This window comes from Asterias rubens, chromosome 10 (assembly GCF_902459465.1).
Source record: "Asterias rubens chromosome 10, eAstRub1.3, whole genome shotgun sequence".
Lineage (NCBI taxonomy): Eukaryota > Metazoa > Echinodermata > Asteroidea > Forcipulatida > Asteriidae > Asterias > Asterias rubens.
The window spans coordinates 918033-943023 of NC_047071.1; the positions used below are offsets into that span (position 1 = coordinate 918033).

Here is a 24991-nt window from a genome sequence, read left to right on the forward strand (position 1 = left end):
CACAAAGAAGGCTAGTAGTAGAAGTGAATTTGTTTCTGTAATTTCATCATCCCTCCATATGATTTCCCACGATACCTTTATATGGTTCACGGATTCGGCATCGGGTACTATGTAGCATGCACGGTTTTTGTCGTAAAGTGGTGTTTGAATCTTAAACAACAACACACAACATAAACAGTAAACTTGCGGAATGGTGGTTCTTGGGAGGGGAGTATCGACGTTTCGAACATACTCATACTAGCCCGGGTGGGTATACGAAATATAACACCGGCTCACCTGTTTCGATTTAAAGGCAGTGGACACTATTGGTAATTACTCAAAATAATTATTAGCAAAATCATTACGAGCAATGGGAGAGGTTGATAGTATAAAACGGTGTGAGAAACGGCTCCTCTGGAGTAACGTAGTTTTCGAGAAAGAAGTAATTTTACAAAAAACTTTATTTCGATACAAGCATCCTTAAAGCACACCTTCGTGTGACAAGGGTGTTTTTTTTCTTTCATAGTTATCTCCCAATACAACTACGACGGCCAATTGAGCTCAAATTTCCACAGGTTTGTTATTTAATGCATTATGTTGAGATACACCAAGTGAGAAGACTGGTCTTTGACAATATTACCAATAGTGTCAACTGTCCAGTGTCTTTAAGGAACTGAACACTATTGGTAATTAATCAAATTGATTGTTAGTGTAATATTCTTGGTTGGGTTTGGGTCCTTCTTCCTCACGTACGTGCGGAGTAGTAGTAGTAGTAAGTTAATCGGGAGGGCTTGAACTTGAAGTTGACGTTGAATAATTAAAGTTCGCCACAGAACAAACAAATGACAAGTTGAACTCGAAAGTAAGTTGATGTCACGATAAATGATTTTATTAAGAGTTCTCTTCTCGAACCCTCCTGTTCTCCAGTCTAGCTCAAACTAAAAACTCTTCCTTTTACATTCCTTTTCTTTATTCCAAACCTTGTTTTTAATTATCTTCTAAATCACAATATTCTTAATTCCAAACCAACCGCGCGCACGCTCGCGCTTAGTAATTAGCTCACGCTTTGCAGTTGGTTTAGGGTAGATCACTACATTAGCATAAGAACTTACTTGGTAATGAGCAATTGAGAGCTGTAGATAGTATAAAAAATGTGAGAAATTGCTCACTTAGAAGTAAAATTTTAATTTAAAAGACTTTGGGTCTGAAACCTTTTATTATAGGCATCTGAAATCACACACTTTGTGCAGCAAGGCTGCTTTGTGTTCATTGTTCTCTTGCAACTTCGATGACCAATTGAGTCCAAATTTTCACATGCATTTTTTGGCGTTATGTTTGGACACACCAATAGTGAAAATACTGGTCCTGACAATTGCCATTAATAGGTGTCCAGTGCCTTGAAATACAATATTGTATCGGTTAACATTAACCCGACAATCACTGTGTACACAATAAGGCTATTGTGCCGTCTATAATTCGTTATTGATTTGCCGTTATTTATGAACGGTTTCAAACCATTGTCTTTTATTTGTAACACGTGGCGAGCCTTGATGGTGGTAATTTACAGAAAATTAATTTGAAAATCTGCGGTTATCTAATCAATATCTGAAATCCACAGGATAAAGCATTACCATGGCCATACCATTGAACAATTATCACTAAGAACAAATGCAAGGAATGGCGTCCGGCGCTGAAACTGAAACCGCGACTGAGTTTACAAGTCGGGTTACCCAGCAGCTTGTAGGAGGTATAGCTGGTATTGGGCTAGCCATGGGTATGGAGACGGGTCTGTTTGATGTGATGATCTCAATGGGAGGGAACAAGAAAACCAGCCAGGAGATTGCGGACTTGGCTGGCATGAAAGAAAGGTAAAAACAACTCAACTTTGATTTGAAACAATTCTTTTGTTTCAATTTACCTGTATTATGTCTCAATTAATTTAACTAATTATTTATTTATTCATTAATTGCTGGATTTATTTATTTATTCATTTATCGTTTATTTATTTGTTGATTGATGTATGTATTTATTTATTTGCTTATGTATTCATTCGTTTATTTATTTATTCATTTATCGCTTATTTCTTAATTTATTTATTTTGTTTATTTGTTGATTATTTGATTATTATTGTTATTATTTTGTATGGTATCAAACAAAAATATGTTAATTCTTTTTACTTGTTTGTTAACGTATTGGTTTATTTATACATTGTGTTATTTGTTTGTATTTTTGGTGTGGAGTTGTTCGTTAATACATAAACAAAATGTCTTGGTGTTACAAACAATTCAACCAAAACTGATTCAAAGAATAATCGTTGGTTGCAAAGCTATGTGGTGACAAGCATTTCAGGGAGAAGGTTCACGCATTCCCAACCCGACTAATTTGAAGCTGTACCTAAGTTTTCAATCTACGCCTCGACAATATTATACAAATTTAATAATGGTTTGAGGGTGACTATAGTCGATAAATATAATATCGAAACTGCGTGTGTGGTGTGTTGACACATCCACTGAATTGTAAACACATAGCATTGAGTCATTAGAAATTCAAAGCACTGTTTGAGTGCACATGTAAATAAAATTGCGTTAAATTTCTTTTTTCTTTTTTTCTGCTGCACAAATGGATCGGAAAACGAATTGAATTGAATTGAAAAATGAGACTTATGTATTTAAGTCAATGTTAATTATACAATTAACTGCCACCATGTTGCTCAATATTGTATGTTAGGGTTGTGATGCATGGCTGCCGCAAACATCATGAACTTTGACCCCGAAGAAGGACAATTTTAAACCAATTAACTGTCATGTTGCTCAACATTTTATTTGGACAGGTATGTAAGGGAGTGGTTGGGATGCATGGCCGCCGCAAACATCGTGAACTTTGACCCCAAAGAAGGGAAGTTCTGGCTTCCATCCCACCGATCAAACATCATAGAGTTGAAAGGTCTGGCGATGACGTTACCCATTCTTTATGGAGGATTCCTCAAAGTTGCAGAATGCTTCAGAAAGGATGGGCCAACAGGTGATACAAAAAATAAAGTTTTCGTACAGTCAAGCGGCGTTCGGCTCGAAATTAGCAATTTTTTTGGAAGTGAAGATGTTGAGCCTCCGGGCCTGAATCATAGAGCTGCTTAAATTGTTACCAGACAAAATACAATGTTGCGAGTACTGTTATGTTGCTCAGCTGATAAAGGTTAAAGGCACTGGACACTATTGGTAAATATTATCATAAAACCTTACTTTGTACCGACCAACTTCGACGACCAATTTGAGCTCAAATTTTCACAGGTTTGTTGTTTTATGCATAATATGTTGAGATGCACCAAGTGAGAAGACTGGTCTTCGACAACTACCAATATTGTCCAGTGTCTTTAAGCATTATTTTCTGCTAAAGCAGCTCATAGAAATTGGACCGAGTCTTTATGGTGATGCAGATCACCACAACATTTGGCGTACGTTTTTTTATCACAATGGTAAATATGTAGGCAGAAGCAAACCAATCGTGCTAGGCAGCTATTTAGTATCTCGTACGTTATCCTTCCGCAATTCTTAAAATAATTTCAGCACAATCAATTGTGTTCTCTTTACCCAAAAATGTCAACATGGGGATTGTGACAAAGGTGACGAAACTGCCGCTGTTTTTTCGTTTCTTTTTGAAGGGGTTCCTTTTGAAAAGTATCACAAACTTGACGACCTGATTCATCTGACGCAAGGGCGTTTCTGTCAGGATCAGCTGCTTCAAGAATTCCTTCCATCTATGCCTCAGTTGCATCGCTGTCTTGGTAAGATAAAAAAAACATAGTTGAATTGCATGAAGATCAAAGTGTTTTGTCGAGTTTTGTTTTGTCGTTGCACTCTAAAACATTCCCGGGTCAGACTTACCTGTTCTCCGTTGAGCCTGACATTATTTCCGGGTCAAATTAGAAAAACAGGCTAAAAGGTGTGATTTTTCCTTTGATTCTGTGTCAGCTTGAACCATCTTGGTGATTTTGAAACAGGTTCCGGATCGGACTTACCCATAAATGGGTCAGGCTCAAAATGACTCTGAATCCGGGTCAATTTCGACCCGGGAGTTTCTAGAGTGTACATCCAACAATTTTTTTGTCATACCTTTTATTTCAGAGACTGGAATTCACGTTCTGGATCTCGGGTGTGGGGAAGGTACAGCCACCATCACAATGGCTAGACGCTTTTCCAAGAGCAGGTTTTACGGACTGGATATATCTCAACCCGCCCTCAGAACAGCTCGATACAAAGCAGCCGAGATGGGTCTCTCCAATGTCGAATTCGTCAAGGCCGATATCTCGCTCATGCCCACTGATTGGACGGACAAATTCGACTACCTCTTTGTTCATTTCGTCCTTCATGATCTCTCATACCCCACCAAGGCTCTCCGAGAGATGCATCGGGTGCTCAAGCCCGGAGGAACCCTCTCGGTGATCGAGATCAATGCGTATTCAAATCTGGAGGATAACTTAGAGAGACAAGACAGAAAATCCATAGTCCTCGCATATTCGTATAGTTTGGTGACCTGTTTGCCTATTTCACTCTGCCCGGGAGACGGGGCAGGCTTGGGTGGATTGTGGGGCAGGGAGGAGGCGCAGAAAGCACTTGAACAGGCAAAGTTCCAGGTAGTGTCTGTTACTGAAGCATCGACGGGGTGCACTTGATGTGTGTGAAACCTATGGCATAGCTCAAAAGTGTGCTGGCTATACGGTAGTCGGCATTTCAGTCAATCCTGTGTGGGTTTTTTTTTCCTCATAAAATTGTTATTTCCTTTTCATTACCTTATTTTTGGAGTGTTTGATGAGTATTAAAGGCAGTGGACACTATTGGTAATAATTACTCAAAATAATTATCAGCAAAAAACCTCACTTGGTAAGAGCAATTGGGAGGGGTTGATAGTATAAAACATTTGAGAAACGGCTCCCTCTGAAGTGACGTAGTTTTCGAGAAAGAAGTAATTCCACGAATTTGATTTAGAGACCTCAAGATTAGAATTAATTTGAGGTCTCGAAATCAAGCATCTGAAAGCACACAACTTTGTGTGACAAGGTTTTTTCTTTTTCTTTCTCCGACGACTAATCGAGCTCAAATTTTCATAGGTTTATGTTTTATGCGTATGTTGAGATACACTAAGTGAGAAGACTGGTCTTTGACATCTTTTTAACAATAGTGTCCATTGTCTTTAAACAAACTAATTGACGGAGAATATGAGGCTATTAAAACAAGATTAATGTGTCTTGATTAAACTACTGATAATTTTTGTCAGTCGTTCAAGTTTGAAGAAATGTTCTGTGCAAATTAATTAGGAGGCCCGCGGTTTTGGCAAACGCTGGACGTCTTATAAAATATCTTTACAAAGAAACTAATGTCATACACACCCATACGTATGATGAACCCGCATTTAGTTCAACCACCTCACTGACGCCCATTGTTATCGATGATCATTATTACTAACCAAATTGATGTATGCCTTCAATTTGGTGGACTCTTCTCGGGCTGTTTACCGATTCCAGTATAGGCTTACGCGAGAGTCGGTCTGTATAAAATTCGAAGAAACAGCCCAATAAAATTGTCAATTTTTGTATGGGTTGTAAATAACTTTTTGGTTGTATCTCATAAGGTCAAGTAATTTCTGTCACTGTGACAGGTGAGCCCACTTTGCTAATTTTCTGCATTCCAATAGCCTGTATAAAAAAAGCGTTCGCGGGCTGTCTGGCGGGTAGAAACTCGTGAGTATTTCAATCTCCTGCCAACCACACGGCCGCCACTGTGTATAATATGCCAATACCCGGTGTCCAAAGGAAATCTATCCGCCGGAGATTCTGTCCTCAATGTGAATTAACATGGACTGAGAAAGCTATGAGAAGTAGTTTCGAACCTATATACAGAATCTACTCCTTACCGGTAGTTGCCAAATCTTATAGACTACTACACGAAGCCGCCCTTCATCCTTTTGCCGCTGCCTTCCGAGTTATTTCTCTTTTGGTGTGTTTGTTTCATGTATTACCTTTGTCATTTAGGTAGGGATTAGGTTGGTGACGAACACTTTTATTATCATGTTGATGGGGGAACTTGCATCGCGACCGTCCACAAATTCCAATTTCGGAACAGAATCGGTCTCATCCTCATCAGCATCGCGACCGTTCACAATTCTAATTCCAGAATAGATTCGGTGAACAGCGCCCTCTCTTGATTGGCTGTTACAAACATCTCTAAAGATGGCGACTACCATAAAGTCTCCGGATTTCTCCGTGTTGAAACAACTCTCCAAAGAACATTTGGTACATCTTTTGGAATCTGTAAGTAGTTCAACAGTCTGATATGTTGAACGCAAGCTTCATATTATTCACATTGTGCTCGAATTAGGTGTAGTACTGTCCGTTTACTTATATTTGTCCAGTTTTCGGACAATTCAGTAATCAGTCGACCTGCAGAACTAATGGTTCTGTACGTTGGTGGGCGTGGCCTGCAGCAAGCCTATGTGCAGTCCTCTGCACGGTTGTGCTGGATGGGGCCGCACAGTCATCTTCCAACAAGTCGCCAATGCCCGATCTGCTACTTAATAAAGACTTGTCATTTTATTTCGAAACTTGAAAAGCATATTGTTGAAGCCTCGATCCCCGGATATAAACTTTCCCTATGGCGCCACCCACCACTTTTTCACTAATTTTTACCAAAAGGGATATCAATAATTGCGTAAATTAGATACAATATGATCAACATGAAATAGTGATGGCGCCATACAGAAACTTTTCCGCCTCCCCAAAATTTGTTTGGTGTCTAGTCAATGTTTGTTTTAATAAACAAAATGAGTGACAAAGTGGTGGTACTGGTGGAATACACGATTCAAATTGTATGCTGCCAGCACTTTTTCACAAGATTTTGTTTACAAAAAGTAATATCTCATTTGGTAAATAAATATTTTGTTATTACCTACATAACAAATAAAAAGTGGTGGCAGGATACAGAAATTTTCCTCACTCTTTTGTCCCATTCATTTGTTTTAGGCCTACTTTATTTTAATAATTTGATAGACCGAATATCGCAAATCCCGCCTTGCTGATTTTTCTAGTCGAAAGGCATTGAGTGAAGGAAAAGGGGACTACAATGCCCCGTTTCCTTCCCACCGTGCCTTCGACAATTGAGAAAAATCAGCCAGGCGGGATTCGCAAAAAGGTCTAAATGGATCATTGTATTTAAGTACTTTAAAAGTTTAATACTGATTTATTATTATGAGGCAAATGATTGTGAAACTTTGTCAAGGGGGGGGGGGATTAAATGTTCGTACATTTATAAAGCAATCCAAAATGGTGAGCATGGGACAGAACCCACTTTTATTGGGCGACTTGCATTGGCATGATGGGAGCCTCCTGTATCAAAATATTATTCATGTATCCTGCATGGATACATGTACGTGTATGTACGTCTCTTGTTGATGTAATTTTGAACTTGCCTATTGAGTCAATATACAGTCGTTTTTGCAGTTAATCAGTGAAGCTTGGAAGCCTGAGGAAACCTGTAGTGTAAACAAACGTGTACCAAATCATGTAAATGTGGGACTGATCAGTGAAGCTTTGAAGCCTGAGGAAACCTGTAGTGTAAACAAACGTGTACCAAATCATGTAAATGTGGGACTGATCAGTGAAGCTTTGAAGCCTGAGGAAACCTGTAGTGTAAACAAACGTGTACCAAATCATGTAAATGTGGGACTAATCATTTACATGATCATAATGGGTAATTTGTTTTCAGGATTCAGGCATGTCAGGAGGAGTGTCTATAGCCAAGGACACTTCTGGGTTAGGGCTTTGATAAACATGTGGACAATATTTCTTATCAGATAATTATCACATAATTTCCACTCACCCTTTGCCTTGCAGATTCCTGAGATGAAGGACCTAGTAATAGATCCTGAGTTAATGAGACCCCTAGACAGGATAGCTGGAGCTCAGCTGCTCAAGGTAAATAATATTCCCTCAATCAAATTGCGCTTTATCATCGTTGATCGACTATAATAATAATAATAATAAGACTTGTAATCGCACATATCCACCCTGCTGGGTGTTCAAGGCGCAATAAAACCAAAAACAAAGAAAACAGACACAACAAAATTAGTCCTTGAAAACCTATGACTATGACTTACGCTTGTGTCAGAATGATCCATCACTCCTTAATTCTTATAGACCTAGCGTTTTTATTTTACAATAAACAGAAAGTACACACAAAAATTGTCCACCCAACACTCTGAAAATCTACTTTGAAAACAAAAGCATCCTCACTCATGTGATGTTCATAACAGCTGTTGCTTTCACCAATCTCTTCCTAACTTAGGATTAATCTTAAGAATTCGGACGAGTTCAGTTCCGTATCCAAAGACGTTAGGATGCATTGAACTCAACCTAAGTTAGGACAGGTTACTCGTCCAAACTCGAGATAGGATTAATCTTAGCGATTCGTGAAATCGACTGCAGGAATCCTATATTCATAAGTTTTGGGATGTCACTGCGCTATACATGACAAAATAAAGGATGACACAAGTCAAGTGTTCTGCCAATCAAATGACCAGGATCTGTGTGTGTAGTATACATAGTAGGCCTTACTGTATAGAAATGATTGTTTGCTATCGATAAACTTGCACATTCCTGTCAAGTAAGAAAAAGGTCCAATTTACCCAAAATATTAACTCATCTTCTATAATTGTCTTAATAAATAGAGACATGGAGTTGACAAGATATTCAAGCTGGAGAGCAACAAATTGGAGGTCAGCGGAGACTCGTAAGTAAAACTGCTCCTCAAATTTTGTTATTGTGGCGTGTCATGGGCAATCAGTTTAGTGCTTTGTACTGGAGTTCTTGTGGTCGAGTCATTGGGATGTGGGTTAGAACCCGGTTCGATTCTTGGTCATAACACTTTTGTCCTTGAGCAAGACTCTTGACTCTAATATTTATTCTCTTCTGATATGGGTGCCTGTGAGGGCTGAGATGGTTCTTGTGGTTAATTTATTTAGCTTGATGCACAAGGTTGTAGGTTCGCACCCTGCAAGCTGACTGCTGATTTTATCTTTGTAGACTATGATTAATTTATTATCCACTCACATTTATTACTCCTACTTGCACCAAATCTGTTGGTGCTTTTGGTTAAATTTGCCCCTACCTTTTGAACAATCTTCCCTACAATATCTGCTCGCCTACCTCAGCTGCTGCATAAAGGAAGTTGCTTAGAACTAACTTGATAACAATTTTAACGCATGTTCCATCTTCACAGCCCCTTGATCTAGAACCTAGGAGCAGTCAAAAGTTTACAACAGCTTTTTGGTTAACTGTTTAATGTTTTTTTCCCTACTGTTTCTGTATCTCTTCACAATAGACGCATGTATTTGGTTCGACCCAGTGTTGATAACATCAGGAATATATCAAGTAAGTTCTAACCTTCTTAATTCATCCAAACAAGCTTGTTGTAGTTCAAACTGGGCGTTTTAAAAGCTGTAAGCACTTGCTTTGATTTGTTTTTTAAAGTTTGGTAAATTCATTTATCGCAATTTCAGTGGTTGCTTTCCCTGCCAATCACCTCTGTGGACCCTGGTCTGAATTCAACCTTAGAACAGAGCCTTGCATGTGGATTAGATTTTCAGTCCAATCCTGATTCCATGGTCTTTCCCCATTGGGGTTGTCCCTCTCACATCTAAAACTGAACATTTTTTTCTTGTGTTATATTCATCTTGTTACAGGTGCTACGTTCGATGTTTGTAATAAATAAAAAGTAGAAACAAAAATATATTGAAGATTTTTGTTTAACTTTCTCCTGAAGCCTGGCCAAATCGCACTGACCCGGTTGGGGCACCACTACCGGGTCATTATATAGAACCGCTTGGCTTCAGAGATTTTTATTTCAGCACGTTATTTTGTGTCTCCAACGTGCATCATTACAAACCTCTTAGTACTGAAAAGTAATTGTGTGTTTTGCACACACATGTTACTGCCTGTGACAACTGGAAAAAAAAGTTCAGATAAACAGTTCACTATTGCATTGTATTGTACATTAAAACACTAGAGAAAAATCATGACAATCAGCACAAACATCAATTCATAACAGTTTGATATCTTGCAAATTAAAAGTTTGTATTTTGTTAGATCATGAACATGTGCGATAAAGCTTTACTGGGCTGATAAAAATAAAATTACATTTTTATTTTTAGATCAAATAAAAAGTGACAAGGAGAACTTCAGAAAAAAGAAGTACAAGATTTTGTTTGTGCCTAGAAAGGTAAGTCAATTAATCAAATGTCTTAAAAATGTTATAGCCCTATGCTGCGTACACCAATCCTTGTCATTTGCTGGGTGGAGCACACATCATTATATATTGGAGTCCAATATGGATAATTATAGGATGCATGTGCAGTTTGTAGTGTCATTTCCAAAATAATCATCCCCACTTGTTTCACCCATTGAGGCAAGGTCATGTTACGGACAGTAGACTGGGCTGATGTCTACATGGAGTAATCCATTGTTCTATGGCTTTTCTGCAAAGATTGAATTAACTTGCGGGAGTTCAAGTGTTTTTGTTGGATTTATATAAGAACATTTCTCCCACCTTCTTTTTCTTCACTTCATCTTTCAGTTATATGTTTGTGAAATGTTACTTGAACAAGAAGGAGTATATGGAGGTAAGTATTAATTGCATGGATTTTTGTTGAAGGTTTATGAAATATCAATATATTAGTAGATCTTTGATTTGTCATAATAAATATCCTTGATTTATCACAATATATTATTTTGATTTGTTGATTTATTTATGTTGTCTTAAAGTAGCCCCATCAGTTGTCAAAGAACTGTTCTCACTGGTGCCCTGTATACATACATTTGTACAGTAAAATACGTAAGAATTCAAAACAAAAGCAGCTAAAAATTACGTCTAAAAACACATAGAGTTCTACGATGTACATGTACATACTGAGGCATAGGAGTAGAACAGAAAGCAACCACATGTAATCTATGTAAGTCATGAATGTGTTGTTGTCTTTTGCAGATGTTGAAATGGAAGACTTCCGGCTAGACCTCATTGCTTTAGATAGAGACATCTTGTCGTTGGAGCTTCCAAGTTTTTTCAGAGACTATTTTCTGGTAAGGACAGACATGGATATAACCTGTGAAATGTTGTACAAGTAGGAATTGTCAGTTGTTAGAGCACCGGCATGTAAATCCGGAGGTTCAAGTCTCTCTCTAGTCAAGCTTTCTTTGTTCAACCAGCAGAGTGTGGGTTCGAATCCCGGTCGTGACACTTGTGTCCCTGAGCAAGACACTTCACTATAATTGCTTCTCTCCAGCTAGGGGTAAATGGGTACCTGTGAGAGCAGACTTGGTTCTTGTGATTGATTCGCCTTGATTGCGCTACATATTTGGCGGCACAGGCTGTATACTCCACAGGGAGCTGAGATGGTTTAAGGAATGATTTAAGGCCCAGCGACCAGGGGTAATCATGTTGAAGCGCCATGAGCGTCACTGCAGGACGCTATATAAGAACCCACTATTATTATTATTATTATTTTTATTATTATTATTATGAATAATTTTTACTCTAAATAGCCAGTTTCTCTTGCGGTTTATTACTTGATATAATAATACTAATGTGACTTTGATATCTTGCAGCATGGTGAGCAGTCTTTGCTACATACCATAGCCACCTCCATTGTCAACCTGCAGTCTCTTTTTGGTACCATACCTCATGTGTATGGTCTAGGCCGATGTGCTAAGGTAAAAAAGCTACACTAACTTTATAATAATATATTATATGAATTGCCTGTGGAATTTTTTTCAGGGAACTCGGGGAAAGTAATACAGTTCTTAATTTTATTTGACATTTGAAAGGATAAATAGGACATTCGATATTACTTATCTGCTGATTATGCTCTACTATAAAATGAAATCGTCAAGGTAATACAATCGTAAAATTGACATTTAAACACAGCTTTCTTTTGTGTGAGAATGTGGGCGCTAGCATTTGTTTATGTTCGAAACATTTGGGTAATGAGAAGGTTCATTATGTTATTTGAAAGCTCTTATTAGCAAACTACTCCATGAGCAAATAAAGCCCAGTTTGAAGGGATTGTGTAATAACAACCTGATTTCATTTTACCATCGTTGGAAAGATCCAATCTTTCTATTTCTTATGATGGTAAGTTTTGGTATGGAGGGGTGAACATGGACAATACTACATATTTAAGTACTTTGGTCTTAAACTTGTCTTTTAAATTGCATTGGCTGTTCTTATTCCAGATGGTATGGGATCTTGTAAAAACACTACAGTCACTACAGGGAGAGCCCCGTGCACCCATCCGGAATGAGATCGGCCATATATTCCTGATTGATCGTGAAGCTGACCTGGTGACCCCGCTGTGCACACAGACAACGTATGAGGGACTACTGGATGAAACATTCGGCATCAAAAGTGGTTGGTACTCTGTTTTTGTAACAGCAGTAACAATATTCAAATGAAAAGTTGCATCCCCTTAAGGGTACTGTACACAGTTGGTAATTGTCAAAGACCAGTTTTCTCACTGTGTGTATCCCATCATAAGCATAAAATAACAAGCCTGTGAAAATTTGGGCTCAATCGGTCATCGAAGTTGCGAGAAAATGATGAAAGAAAAAAAAAACCTTGTTGGACGAACTTGTGTGCTTTCAGATATGAGTAAAAGACTTTTAGCTAGAAGTCTTTTATTATTTTAGTGAGAGATTACCTCTTTCTCAAAAACTATGTTACTTCAGAGGGAGTCGTTTCCCACAATGTTTTATACTATCAACAGCTCTCCAATGCTCGTTACCAAGTCAGTTTTTAAGTTAATACTTGTTTTGAGTAATTACCAAACGTGTACCTTCCCTTTAAAAGCTTCAATCATTGATTATTACAATTTTCTTTATTACAATTTTTTGTCCAAGTGACAAAACCACTCCTCAGTGTGAGTTTTGGAAATTCAAGTTTCCTTGGTCATGTTGGTGTCTGTTTGTGAATGCTCTGACCAGAGATGCAGTCAATACCCACTCTCACATCGCAAAATGGAAAGGATTAGATGTTCTTTATGACAAAAAAGACTGACTGTTGTGGGCTAGCTCGCTCAGCTAGTATGCGCCGTCATGTGAATCCATAGGTTGTAGGTTCAAGTCTTGCTCTTGTCAATTTGCCATTGATTGTTGCTTATCCCAACTCCTTGTACACTCCATCAACAGGTTATTGTGAGTTTGGACCAGAGGTTACTGGCTCGGAAAGGAGCTTGCGACTTCTACTGAACTGTGATGATCAGGTAAAGCAGTATTCATGTTACTTGTCCAATTCAAAGGGTGGTTGTCAGCCAATGTGACATTTACTCTCAACCCTGTAATGATGCCACTACTTTAGTAGTCTTTTTGTAGTCGACAATGACTGCAATTTAATTAGTTACTTCTATTTGAGTAAATGGCAGAGTTTACCTAGTGCAATGTGACCACTGAATCTCTCACACTGGATTAATATGCGTTGATATTGTTCAGGTTGTTTTCCTGTGTTTTGATACAAATATCCAAGATTGCTTCTGAAAGGTCCTTGTTGGGGTTACATGTACTATGGAATTCTGCACTTACAGTGCCTTGTAAAGCACATGATTCTGCATGTTTGAATACACACAATGGTAGCACTATTTAAATGAACATGATATTATGCAGGTTTTTGATCAGTCAACATGATTTCATATAAAATCTTTACTTTGATTGCAGATTTTTGATGATATTCGTGGCCGTCATATCTCCCATGTATTTGCATATCTCAGTGCACAGGCCAAGATGGTACAATCTGGCTACCAGGTAAGGCAGTTCACTGTCAACCAAAAATTGTTATACTCTGAATTTGTTATAATTTTGTTGTCACTTAAATTAAGGGATCGTTCATACAGTAATAATCATTTTCACAAGCGTACATTCCATCATTTTTCAATACCTCCTCCCTCTCCCTAAAAGTGTACAATGAAAAAAGTTGGTCGTTCCACACTATTCTATGTAGGGGTACTCGTACAGTGAATTACATAAAAACCCTCACATCTTGTCGCTTTTTGTTCTGGACCTATTTTGGCCAGGTCCCTAAGGCAATCATACTTTATCTTGATGCACATGTACATGCAATCATGCATTTCACACGTCGTGTTCATTTGCTGTTTTTCATGTATCGTACGTTTTCAGAAAGGGAGAGGACTAAACAATATTGGTGACGTCAAAACATTTGTGCAGACTGAGCTGAAAGATTTAAAGCAACAATACAAGTCACTTACCATACGTAAGTATATCTAGCAATAAATGTCACACTGTGTTGGTTCACAAAGTAAAAGGCAAACCGTGCAATTTCGAGGCATGTTTGTGTGGATCATTGTATTCTACTTGTACAACATCTTTCTAACCATATGCATTTGATAACAAATGGTTACAAACCCTTTTTATTGACCAACTCGCCCGATCCAAGGCAATGTGTTCCTTTAGGGTTAGGGTTAGGGGTTCCTTTAACATGTAGGGATATAGGAATATAACACGTCAGGAATGACCTGGTCTTTGGCACGATGGCAGTGACCTGCAAAGCGGACTCTGTGTTGAGCAACAGTAGTAGAGATTGGTGGAATATCTCCGTAGATCTGTTCTTTGGTCTTGTGCTCACGCCATGAGATGTTCTGCACCCTCATAAGAAGCCTGGTGTATGTGCCGTCTTGGCCATGTATGTAGCCATGGATCACACCCAAGTTCATGTTACAACCTGGGAAGCAGCACTCAAGGGCTCACTTAAAGGAGATGCGTCTACATGAAGTTATAAACCACAGGTCAAACTGATTGGGTTTATTGTTTGGGAGGGGGGATTCGAACAAGGACAAATTGACCTGGGTGGGATTCGAGCCTGCGACCTCCAGATTAACATGCCGTCACATGCCTGTATTTTGCTGTGAACATTTCACTTCTCTATAAATCTCTATAAATCTTTTTAATCTCTATTGTTTGTTTTTTCATGAATATGTATCCATGTGTCTTTATCTGCCAGTGCTTTTCCTTCACTTTTAACACATTTTTTTCTCTTGTAGATATCGGAGCTTGTGAGAGGATACTCGATCTCAAGAATAAGCAGGTCAACTTTGAGGAACAGCTTCAGACAGAGCACAGTAAGATTCCAAAATGTTGCTTCAATAAAAACAAAACAAAAAATATTCATTTTGTTTTTTACCCATACATCGATGTGTGTTAGCACTGTATACTCAGTACTTACCCGAGTCCTGTGAGAAAATATCATAGGCATGTTACTCGGGTGGGATTCGAACCCACAACCTTTGCAATTCTAGAGCTGTGTCTTACCAACTAGACTACCGAGGTTGCGAAAACAAAAAATGATAGCATACAATAAGACTTTAGATGTGATATTTTACCAAATTTTTATTGACGATCAACAGACTTTTTATAGTTTGACCTGTTTTCAAATTTTGTTGCAATTTAACAAAACAAACAAAATATGTGAAATCGATTTATGTATTATTCTTTAGTTTTTTGTGATATTTTCAATGTTGATGGCCATTGACAATAGTCAATGTGTACAAACTGATTGTCTTTTCGAAATTGTGGGCAGGTTGGTCAAATGAAAATCAAAATTAAGCTTTTGTTTAAACAAATATGTATGATAACAAACAACAACAAAATGAGAAAAAATACCCAGCTGTTCAAGATCATAAAGTTCAACCCTGATTAAGCTACAAAATTGTTTGTTTAAGCTAGGATAAGCAATTGAACTGATGGTGAAAACATCTGGTTCATTCGAGTGTTACTTCTAAATGTGCTTCAGTGTATCAATTATGTTATGAAGCCATTTACTATTTAAAAATTGCAATTTGAGGTTAGGGTTAGGGTCAAACTAATTGCGAAAAAAATAAATCAAAATTTTTTAACATTGAGTTTTCTGAATGGCCCCTTGTTATGGGCTGGGCATTGTTCCCTCTGTTAGCACGTGCAGTGTATCTTATGAAACAAGTGGAAAACGGCACAACATGTATGTATGGGCCTCGCTAGTAAATAATAATAATTATAATCTTTGTTTATTTGTCAGGTTTACTGGAAGGAATCAACATGAAGGAGTGTTCTACCTACATAGAGGAACAAATTGACAGACAGGTTAGTAAACAAACTCTGTTGAGCAGTTTATCCTGTAACTTATCCAACAAATTCACCTGGGTGATGGTTCATCCAGAGGTTGCAAATTGACAGACAGGTTAGTAAACAAACTCTGTTGATCAGTTTATCCTGTAACTATCCAACAAATTCACCTGGGTGATGGTTCATCCAGAGGTTGCAAATTGACAGACAGGTTATAAAACCTTCAATTCTTGGAATTTGAAACCACTTATTTTTGATTTACCCATCAGTGATGTATTATGTGAAATGCTGTCATTTATTCCCTAGACACATCTGATGGGATTCGAACCCACAACCATCACTATTTCAATCCAAACATACTTTGATGATCAAATACATGCACATTATAGACCTGGGCCCAATTTCATAGAGCTGCTTAAGCACAACATTTTGCTTAAGCCAAAAATTCCTTGCTTAGTAAAATCAAATTACCTGCCAAGACCCACTCAATATTGTTATGCTAAGTGAACAACAGCTGAATACCAGTCACAAGCAATGTATATGGCATGACATTTTGGCCAGTAACATGTGTAAAATAAGCCAGCTATTTTCATGCTTTTAAGCAGCTCTATGAAATTGGCCCCCGAGTATTAATGACGTCATAGTTTGTTTACAGTATTACCTTAGTGCTGTGACTGGGTCCTGCATTCTCGACTGTTGTGCAGAGAAACAATGGTTTCCTGTTCTTTTGCAAAGTGGTTAACAAACTTTGGCGTCATCAGTACTCAGGTTGATTAAATAGTCCAAAAGTTCTAAAAGCAATGCAAAGTATCTGCTGGGTTTCGCTTCAAATGTTCAAAGCTACAATTTCTTTCTTACTTGCTTTGTTTCCCCTGAAAAAAAAAAAAACATGTGTATTTGTGTTTCTCTTTCTTTCTGTCGTTTTACTGCTACAGCAACTAGGTGTTAATTTTTGAGTTTCAAAGAAGATTTAGTTTGGAAAATTGTGTCACAATTCAGCTGCAAGTTGATTTCTTGTTTGACCCTCTCACTCTTGTATCCCACAGGTTGGCCCATTGCAGGTAAAACTGTGCACTATAATGTATACATGTTTCCATGCATGAAAATAATGTGTTTTGCTTTTTCGCTGGTGCAATTTTTGTCTGCCATGTTGTTGACCTTTTTCCCCTTTTCGCTATCAAAACGTCAGTTGTTAGTTTGCAAATGTTTAACTCTACCACTGAATAAGGGTACCAACCAAAGTATCGTGTCATATGTATAATTTGTGACTAGTATCCTGCTTAATTTTGCTGAGCAGAAAGTTGCTAAGCATGATTATCTGCTTAAGCAGCTCTGTGAATTTTTGCCCTTAACACTTGACCACTCTTTGATTCTTGATAAGGGACAAATTAATTTTCAATGAGTAAAGCATACTTCAATGTCTGTGGGGTGGCATTATTAAGCAGCAAATGATACTCAGCAAAGGTCTCCTAACAAAAATTAGCAGGAAACCAGTCACAGACTGTTACTGTACATGTGAAATGGTATGCGGTTGGTAACCTTTTTGTAAGCAAAATTGTTTAGTGCTTAAGTTACCTTTTGAGCCAAGCTGCACCTCCACCAGGGTGAAACCAAACTAAGGGCAAGAATGGCCAAGAACTGAAGTCATTGCCCTATGGATGGAGATTGGCAATCCAATCTATTTTAGTCAGTTTTTTGTTGGGGGGTTCAGAGCATGTACACAATTCCCCATTTTGATGACAATTTTAAAATTGTGTTCCCCTTTTTTATTTGCTTTTCCCCACTCTGCAGTCTGCCTGTATATTACCAACTTTGTAATGTTTTGTTAGCCATTTTGGAATTGCTTCTTAACTTTTAGGTAGTTTTAGTTATGTACATGTTAACATCCTTTGGATGGCAGTACAGTACAGTTTATGTGCTTTATTATGCCTTTCTTTTTGCTTTTTGTAGAAAAAAGTTAATATTTTAGTTGTTCAAATTAGCCTTTTCTCATGACCTTTCAAGTATGTGATTGCAAGTCAAGCCTAAAGCATTGGTTCAGGTGATCATTTGTTTCTCTGTTATGAAACAATGGATGCCTCTCATAGGTGCACATGATCACCCGAGGAAACCTGTAAACACGGGTACTTATTACAAATGTATGTGAGCCAGAAACACAAAGGTGCACCCCTACTCTTCAAAGTGTTCCGGGTTCTTTTACATGAACTACATGTATGTACTAATCCTATCACTTGGGCTCGTCCGAAGGACAAAGCAAGATGGTAAAGTATCTTGCTCAAGGAAACAAGTGCCAAAACCGGCACTCGACTCCCACCCTCTGCTGAACAGAAACAACAAAACTTGAGTTGGGCTCTTGGCTACAAAACCCAGAAACATGTAATTATTACAATAATTAGAAAACAAAATTGATCTTTTTTACAGGTTCCACCAGATAAACTATTGAGGCTGATCTGCTTGTTGTCACTCACACAAAATGGTATGTACATGTACAGGAGACATTTACATGTAGTTATGATCCCCTGATGAACATGTTTTATTGAGGTCATGTTTTATTTTTTTATACATTTACTGTTTTAAAGGAACACGTTGCCTCGGATCGGACGAGTTGGTCTATAAAAAGCGTTTATAACCGTTTGTTATAAAACGCATATGGTTAGAAAGATGTTTTAAAAGTAGAATACAATGATTCACACAAAATTGCCTCTAAATTGCGTCGTTTTCCTTTTACTTTGCGAACTAACACGGTCGGGCATTTATGGGAGTCAAAAATTTGACTCGCATAAATGGCCAACCTTAATAGTAGACAAGTGCACTGGGTTCTTTTACATGCGTTTCATAACACATGGGACCAAACGGCTTAACGTCCCATCCGAAGGACAAAGCAATGGTGAAGTGTCTTGCTTAAGGGCACAAGTGTCACGGCTGGGTCACTTAGGTGGTTGAGTACAGGCACATTAATACGGAGGTCAAAGGTTCAAATCTCGCTCTAGTAAAAAAAAAAATTTCAAACCAAAATTAAAAACAGTTATACATTTTAGGCTGCGTTGGAGGCTGTGTATTTTCTTGAAAATGCCAACCTGACCAGTCCTCTTTCTTGTCTGTAACTTGTTCTCGCTTTGATTATTCCTCAGGTCTGTCCAGCAGGGACTATCAAACCCTCCAGACTCACTTCCTACAGAGCCACGGCCACAAGCATCTACTAACGTTTTCCAATCTGCGTAAGCTTGGTTTGTACACAGAGCAGCCCTCCGTGGAGGTCAGTAAACTGACCGTGACTGACGTCAAGACTAAGATTACGGACAAGGCGATGATGAAGAAGACCGCGTTCCGTATGCTGTGCAAGAAACTCAATCTGGTAAGTAAAACCATGTGGATTGCTGCACTACTGTTTAGTAATGAATAGATGGATTGCACAAAACGTTACCAACCGCAATATTTGAAGATAAAGAATGGAAAAGTGCATGCGTGTACATGTTGCGCACAACTCTCAGCCAATGAAAGCCTTGCCCATGTGCAACCCATCTTTACTTAGGACGGTTTATCTAAGCTTGGTGAGGAGTGTTTAAATTTAGGCTGGGGAAGTCATGTCTTGTAGTGGCTGAGCAGTCTAGTTCACCGAGCCCAAGCTCTGGTGAAGTCAGCAGCTGAGTATGGGTTCCAATCCTGGTCATGACACTTGTGCTCTTGCGCAAGGCACTTAACCTTAATTGTTTCGTAAAAAGTTGGGAAGGTAGTGCATTCTGCTGTACTACCAGCCAGGCTCTCAGTGGATGATACCCATGCCTTCATCCTTTTAGGGACTTTTGAGTTGGTAACCCTGTTCCAGTCTCAGGAGGTACATGTTGTAATGCTTGAATGGTCAAACAACAATGTGGGCACCAGCAGTTGATTATGTCAAACCAAGAGTGTTCATTTCTTCTGTTGTAGATTCCCAAATCAGGAGACGTGAATCTACGCAATCCAGAGGATATGTCTTATGTTTTCAGCGGTGCCTTCACTCCACTTACATGTAAACTGGTTGAGCAGGTATGTTTATCATGGAGCCGCCATCTTGTTTTGCACAAAATGCACGGTTTATGAAGCAAGCCATAATGGTTTATGAATACACTTGGGTGTATATAAATGGGTCTGAGATTTGAAAACTTGCTCTGCATATACCTTGTAGAAAAAATAAATGAGCGCTTTGAGATGCCCTTTTGTGCGATAAAGTGCTGTAAAAGAAAGTGCAAATCATTATTCTTTTATCTTCCAGGTCTTATCTAAAGGAGGTTGGGCCGGGTTAGATGACATCACTAAACTGCTACCAGGACCAGCGTTTGCTGAACACAAAGCACAGTCTGTCAAAGGTACAACTTTTATGATGATATATGCTTGCAAGTTTAACTCCTCAAAATCGGTGATGATAAAACTGTTCACCAGAGTCAGACAATTTTATGTTGATAATCCACATTTCAAATCAACTACAATTTTTATTTCTCAAAAACACAAAACACTTTATGATTTGTTAAATATCAACATGTGTTGATAAAACTTGTTTAGTTTGTTAACTTTGATTTTGTAAAATTTCTTGTGGAAATGCACACCTGTGTAACAAATATTTCATTCACATGTTTAACCCTTTCATCAGCCCCAATGGTCCTTCAATTGACTGTGCACTACATGTATGAAATGCTTCAGCCCTAATGGCGACTTAATAATAATAACCCGTTTTTATATAGCGCTTTTCACACCCGGAGGGCGTCCCATTATTACCCCTGGTCACTGGGCCTTAATTCACTCCTAAAACCATCTCAGCTCCCTGGTGGGGAGTATGCAGCCTGTGCAACATTAATATGCGCTACTCGGCTAAATCAATCACCAGAACCATCTCTGCCCTCACAGGTACCCATTTACCGCTGGGTGGAGAGAAGCAATTATAGTTAAGTGTCTTGCTCAGGGACACAAGTGTCACGTCCCATACTCTGCTGAACAGAAGCACCAGAGCTTGAATTCGGTGCTCTGATCTGCTCGGCCACGACACCCTACTTACGTCAAAGGCCATCATGTATTCTTTATTTTTCCTTGTGCAAGGTCGTACGAGTAACAGTCATCAGCCTGATACGCCGTCAGAAAAAGTAGTACTGGTCTACTTTCTTGGCGGATGCACATACGCAGAGATGGCAGCACTCAGGTTGCTTGGCAAAATAAAGGGTGAGTTACCGTAATATTCGTTAATGAGTGTACCATGTTTACAAAAACTTTATACATTTTGCATTTTGCAGGTGTTTTCTGCAATGCGCCTGGAACATGCAAAAGTGGCTCTATTTTTTTTATATATTTTTTTTATGTAAGTCGCCAGACACACAAGGCCTTTAGGCCACTTCAAGGTGTGGGCTACAATTGTTTTTTTCAGAGGCCGTTGCCACCTACTCCTAGGGCTGAAACAGGGTTACCCCTTTTACAGTCCATACGGATGTACATGTAGGCTTGAGTATTGTCAGTCCGAAGCCTGGCCGGTAGAGCAGAAAGCACTACCTCCCCAATTCTATGTGTTTTCCTTTTGAAGCATCTGTCACATTTTTGTTCAGAGAAAACATTTCAGAATGTTGTTAACTTTCTGTGAGAAGGTTAGTCAGGTTAGCGTGGGTGGTTGGGTTGGTGTAGTGGTACTGGTATCTTTCCTTACCTTTTACCTACATTATTGACCCCCATGCACGCACGTCACACGCCGTGGCTGTGTCACGCTCACCATGTTAGTGGTCAATAGGTTTACGTGTAAACGCCTTAAATGCACACTTCACTGAATAACGCACAGTTACATTGTCCAACAGTATGGCATTCCAAGATTATTCTGATGATGTCCTCAGGCGAATTGGGTTAATAAACCTTGTTCAAAGGGAGGCACTATTTGGATTGGGCTTTCAGTCCCCTCCTGATTGCGTGTTTTTTTCCTGTAGTAATTTTCTAGGCTTTTCCTCCCACTAGAACTGAAACTAGATTTCTTGTCTTCTTTCCATTTGGTGTTTGGCTAGTACAGTGGTTAAGTTCACTTCTCTGAGAGTCCTTGACTTCACAACCAGAATAAATGCAATATTAAATTGTCACTTTATATTGTCTTCCTTGTAGGTTACCACTTTATATTTGCAATGACAGCAATCACCAATGGCGCTGAACTTGTCGGATCTCTCAATGATGGCAAGAAATGAACTCTGTTGAAATTGCCAGGACTGCGAGACTAAACATCCATGCCGCCTCACAGAAATCGTCTCCAATCAGGTTTGAGAGACAAGTTCTTCAAGACTTGCTTTGGTGATGAAGGCTCAATGTATCCGTCCAGGAACAGTTTCTCGATGGAGGATACAAACATTGGTAAATACTCCATACAAAGTTTGCACAGGTACAGTTTGTTTTGTGGAATGTCATTTTGATACAAGTTTGTTCATCAGGGGAAAAAAAGGACATGATATGGATCGACCTTCAAATCCTGTGCTGAGGTAGTGGTACAGTCTCAAAATATCAAACTCTACCTACATGTACCTGAAAATTCCACCTACATGTACCTGAAAATTCCACAGCCTTACCCGGTCCTGTACTTGTTCCTCCCACCATCTTTGGGCCGAAACACATGTTATGACTTTCAGGTCATTAATCATGGCGCTCTACAATTAACACAGCGCCTCATAAGAAAAACAAAATAACATAAGTAGAAAACAAAACAAAAGAAAATTACAAGAGGCTCTCAGTGGGGAAACAAAAACGTTTTGAGAGACCGCTTGAAGATCGAAATAGACTCTGCTTCACTGACGTCACAGGGCAGTTGGTTCCAAAGCTTAGGAGCTGCATTGAAAAATAGATTGTCTCCAGCCTTTTTATAGGTGCGAGGAACAACCAAGCGTGTGAACACCCAAGGTCATTTCAGGCCATGTCACTTGTCGCTGTGGTGAAGTTGTTAGAATGTAGGGCTTGCAATCTCAAGGTTGTGGGTTCAAATCCAGCCAGGCTAACCACTGATAGCCCAATGAGTAGAATTAGTATTGTGGTCCAGTTTGAAAGTCAAATTTCATTCAAAATTGATGGTAAGCATGTAATTGTTGCATCACCTAAAATACAGACTACACAGGTTTTCCATGCATGCCATGGAGAGATGTAAAACACAGCCAGGGTAATTAAATACCCACATAGTGGTTTAACCATGTATATTGTGATGATAATGTCAGATGAATTCGGTTAATATTTTGGTCGTCTACATAGATCGATCTACATGTACAGCAAAATACTGTGTATGATTATTTTTAGCACTAATTTCCATTCCGAAATTTGCACTAAGAACGAAGGCACAAATATTGAATGCACACACTGTTACCTGAGGGAGTGCACAGTGCACACCATTCTGATTGTAATACTAATACCAATCAAGTAAAAAAAAACACAAGGGAAGCTAACGTAACTTTTTGTTCAATTGGGGTTGATCAAAGTAAAATTGACACAGTGAGAATTGAACTTGTGCACAAAGATGTTGACAACACAGGAAAACAACATAGTGCTAGATACTGTAGCTCAGTTAGAGCAGTGCAGCACCCTCATGTTAATCTGGAGGTCGCATGTTTAAATCCTGCTCGAGTCAATTTTCTTTTTTCATCCCCAAAATACTAATCAATAAACACACAAGGCAAGAAATATATGTGCAATATTTAATATAATCGGCTGTTGTATAAAATCTATATCACAACAAAAAGCCAGTGTATATATTAAATGTTATAAAAACCTTGATGGATATATTATTTTGTACCGAGACACACAAAATGATAGAGATTGTAATTATTTGTATACAAATTTATTTAATCATGTACAACAAATTTATCACAAATATTATTATTTCAGTTTGGCAAACAGTGTTTTAAAGTCATGGTACACATTGCAGGTTGGGGTTTGCAAAAGGACCATTGATAATTTTCAATCATTTAGAGGCGATCACTTTCAAGCCTCTTTTTATTGCCTTGGTGCCTTTTGAAATGTTCAAATACAAAAATTCATTTTCCTTTGAAAACTGCATTGCCCTCACAAGTAACAAGAATTGGGGTTGAGCGTTGGGGTGCACCATGACTTAAAGTTGGAAACATCATTAATCAATCATTAATTATCACACAAGCGCAAGCGAGTGAAATATGGAGAAACAGAAACGTTTCTGCATTTCATACACAATGTTTCTAAAGGTCAGGGCTCAACTTCATACAGCTGCTTAAGCTAAGAATAATGCTTATCAATTGTGTGCTAAGCAGACATGAGCAGGATACGAGGTACAAATTGTACAGGTGACATAGTATTTTGGCTAGTAACCATATTCTGGTTAATTATATAGGGCTGAGCTGTTTTGTGCTTAAGAGAGTATAATTCTTAGCAACTTTCAGCTAAAGCAAAAAAAGCAGTCACTGATTGTAAATGCGAGAAGGTACTTAGGCTGGTAACTTTATTCTGAACTGCATATTTTTAATGTGCTGAGACACTTGTGCTTGAGCAGCTTTATGTACATGTAATTGGGCCCAGGTTGGAGATGGGACACACAGATGTTCAACGTTTTTCCCTATTTCACGAGCATGCTTGTGATCATTAGTTTATCTTCAAGCAAACTTGATACAAAGCTGTACACATAATTAAAACAGCATGATTGTACAGATACAGTTTTTGTTGAGTATGTGTTCATTGATTGGTACGGTCCAGATCTCACCTAGGTTATATTCTGCCATACTTAACCCCTACGCTTCTAAGTACAATATCTTGTTGCTATGGATTGCCCAATCAAAATCATGGATTCAAGTTTGCTTGAAAATAAATATAAAAATTTCAAGATTAAAATATTAATAATACTAATTAATAATTAAATCGTTTAAA

At 38.5% G+C, this 24991-nt stretch overlaps 2 protein-coding genes across 3 annotated transcripts; both read left to right on the forward strand.

The window, feature by feature from the left end:
- The first annotated feature begins 1656 nt into the window (after window positions 1-1656).
- Window positions 1657-4648, forward strand: LOC117295538 (ubiquinone/menaquinone biosynthesis C-methyltransferase UbiE-like). Its single transcript, XM_033778236.1, has 4 exons — window positions 1657-1847; window positions 2810-3000; window positions 3638-3760; window positions 4101-4648. Exons 1-4 carry the CDS (start codon window positions 1657-1659, stop codon window positions 4646-4648), a joined length of 1053 nt encoding a protein of 350 aa, XP_033634127.1.
- Window positions 4649-6194: 1546 nt separating this feature from the next.
- LOC117295521 (vacuolar protein sorting-associated protein 33B-like) lies at window positions 6195-24778 on the forward strand. Of its 2 annotated transcripts, XM_033778214.1 has the most exons (21): window positions 6195-6283; window positions 7862-7942; window positions 8695-8756; window positions 9348-9397; window positions 10177-10244; window positions 10599-10644; window positions 11007-11101; window positions 11627-11731; window positions 12254-12428; window positions 13205-13278; window positions 13727-13813; window positions 14186-14279; window positions 15067-15144; window positions 16077-16141; window positions 17170-17184; window positions 18545-18599; window positions 19255-19478; window positions 20051-20149; window positions 20376-20469; window positions 21194-21313; window positions 22229-24778. In XM_033778214.1, the coding sequence occupies exons 1-21, from the start codon at window positions 6203-6205 to the stop codon at window positions 22306-22308; spliced, it is 1848 nt and encodes a 615-aa protein (XP_033634105.1). In that variant the 5' UTR covers window positions 6195-6202; the 3' UTR covers window positions 22309-24778. The 2 variants fall into 2 exon arrangements, with proteins under 2 accessions (XP_033634105.1, XP_033634106.1); XM_033778215.1 differs by lacking the exon at window positions 17170-17184.
- Window positions 24779-24991: the final 213 nt, after the last annotated feature.

What these genes read in the sequence shown, in the direction of transcription:
- LOC117295538 (XM_033778236.1), top strand. Translation starts at nt 1,657, where the DNA reads ATGGCGTCCGGCGCTGAAACTGAAACCGCGACTGAGTTTACAAGTCGG. An exon ending in TTGGCTGGCATGAAAGAAAG is followed by an intron (nt 1,848 to 2,809) that starts GTAAAAACAACT and finishes TTATTTGGACAG; the next exon opens with GTATGTAAGGGAGTGGTTGG. An exon ending in CAGAAAGGATGGGCCAACAG is followed by an intron (nt 3,001 to 3,637) that starts GTGATACAAAAA and finishes TTCTTTTTGAAG; the next exon opens with GGGTTCCTTTTGAAAAGTAT.
- LOC117295521 (XM_033778214.1), top strand. Translation starts at nt 6,203, where the DNA reads ATGGCGACTACCATAAAGTCTCCGGATTTCTCCGTGTTGAAACAACTC. An exon ending in TGTGCAAGAAACTCAATCTG is followed by an intron (nt 19,479 to 20,050) that starts GTAAGTAAAACC and finishes CTTCTGTTGTAG; the next exon opens with ATTCCCAAATCAGGAGACGT. An exon ending in CATGTAAACTGGTTGAGCAG is followed by an intron (nt 20,150 to 20,375) that starts GTATGTTTATCA and finishes TTTATCTTCCAG; the next exon opens with GTCTTATCTAAAGGAGGTTG.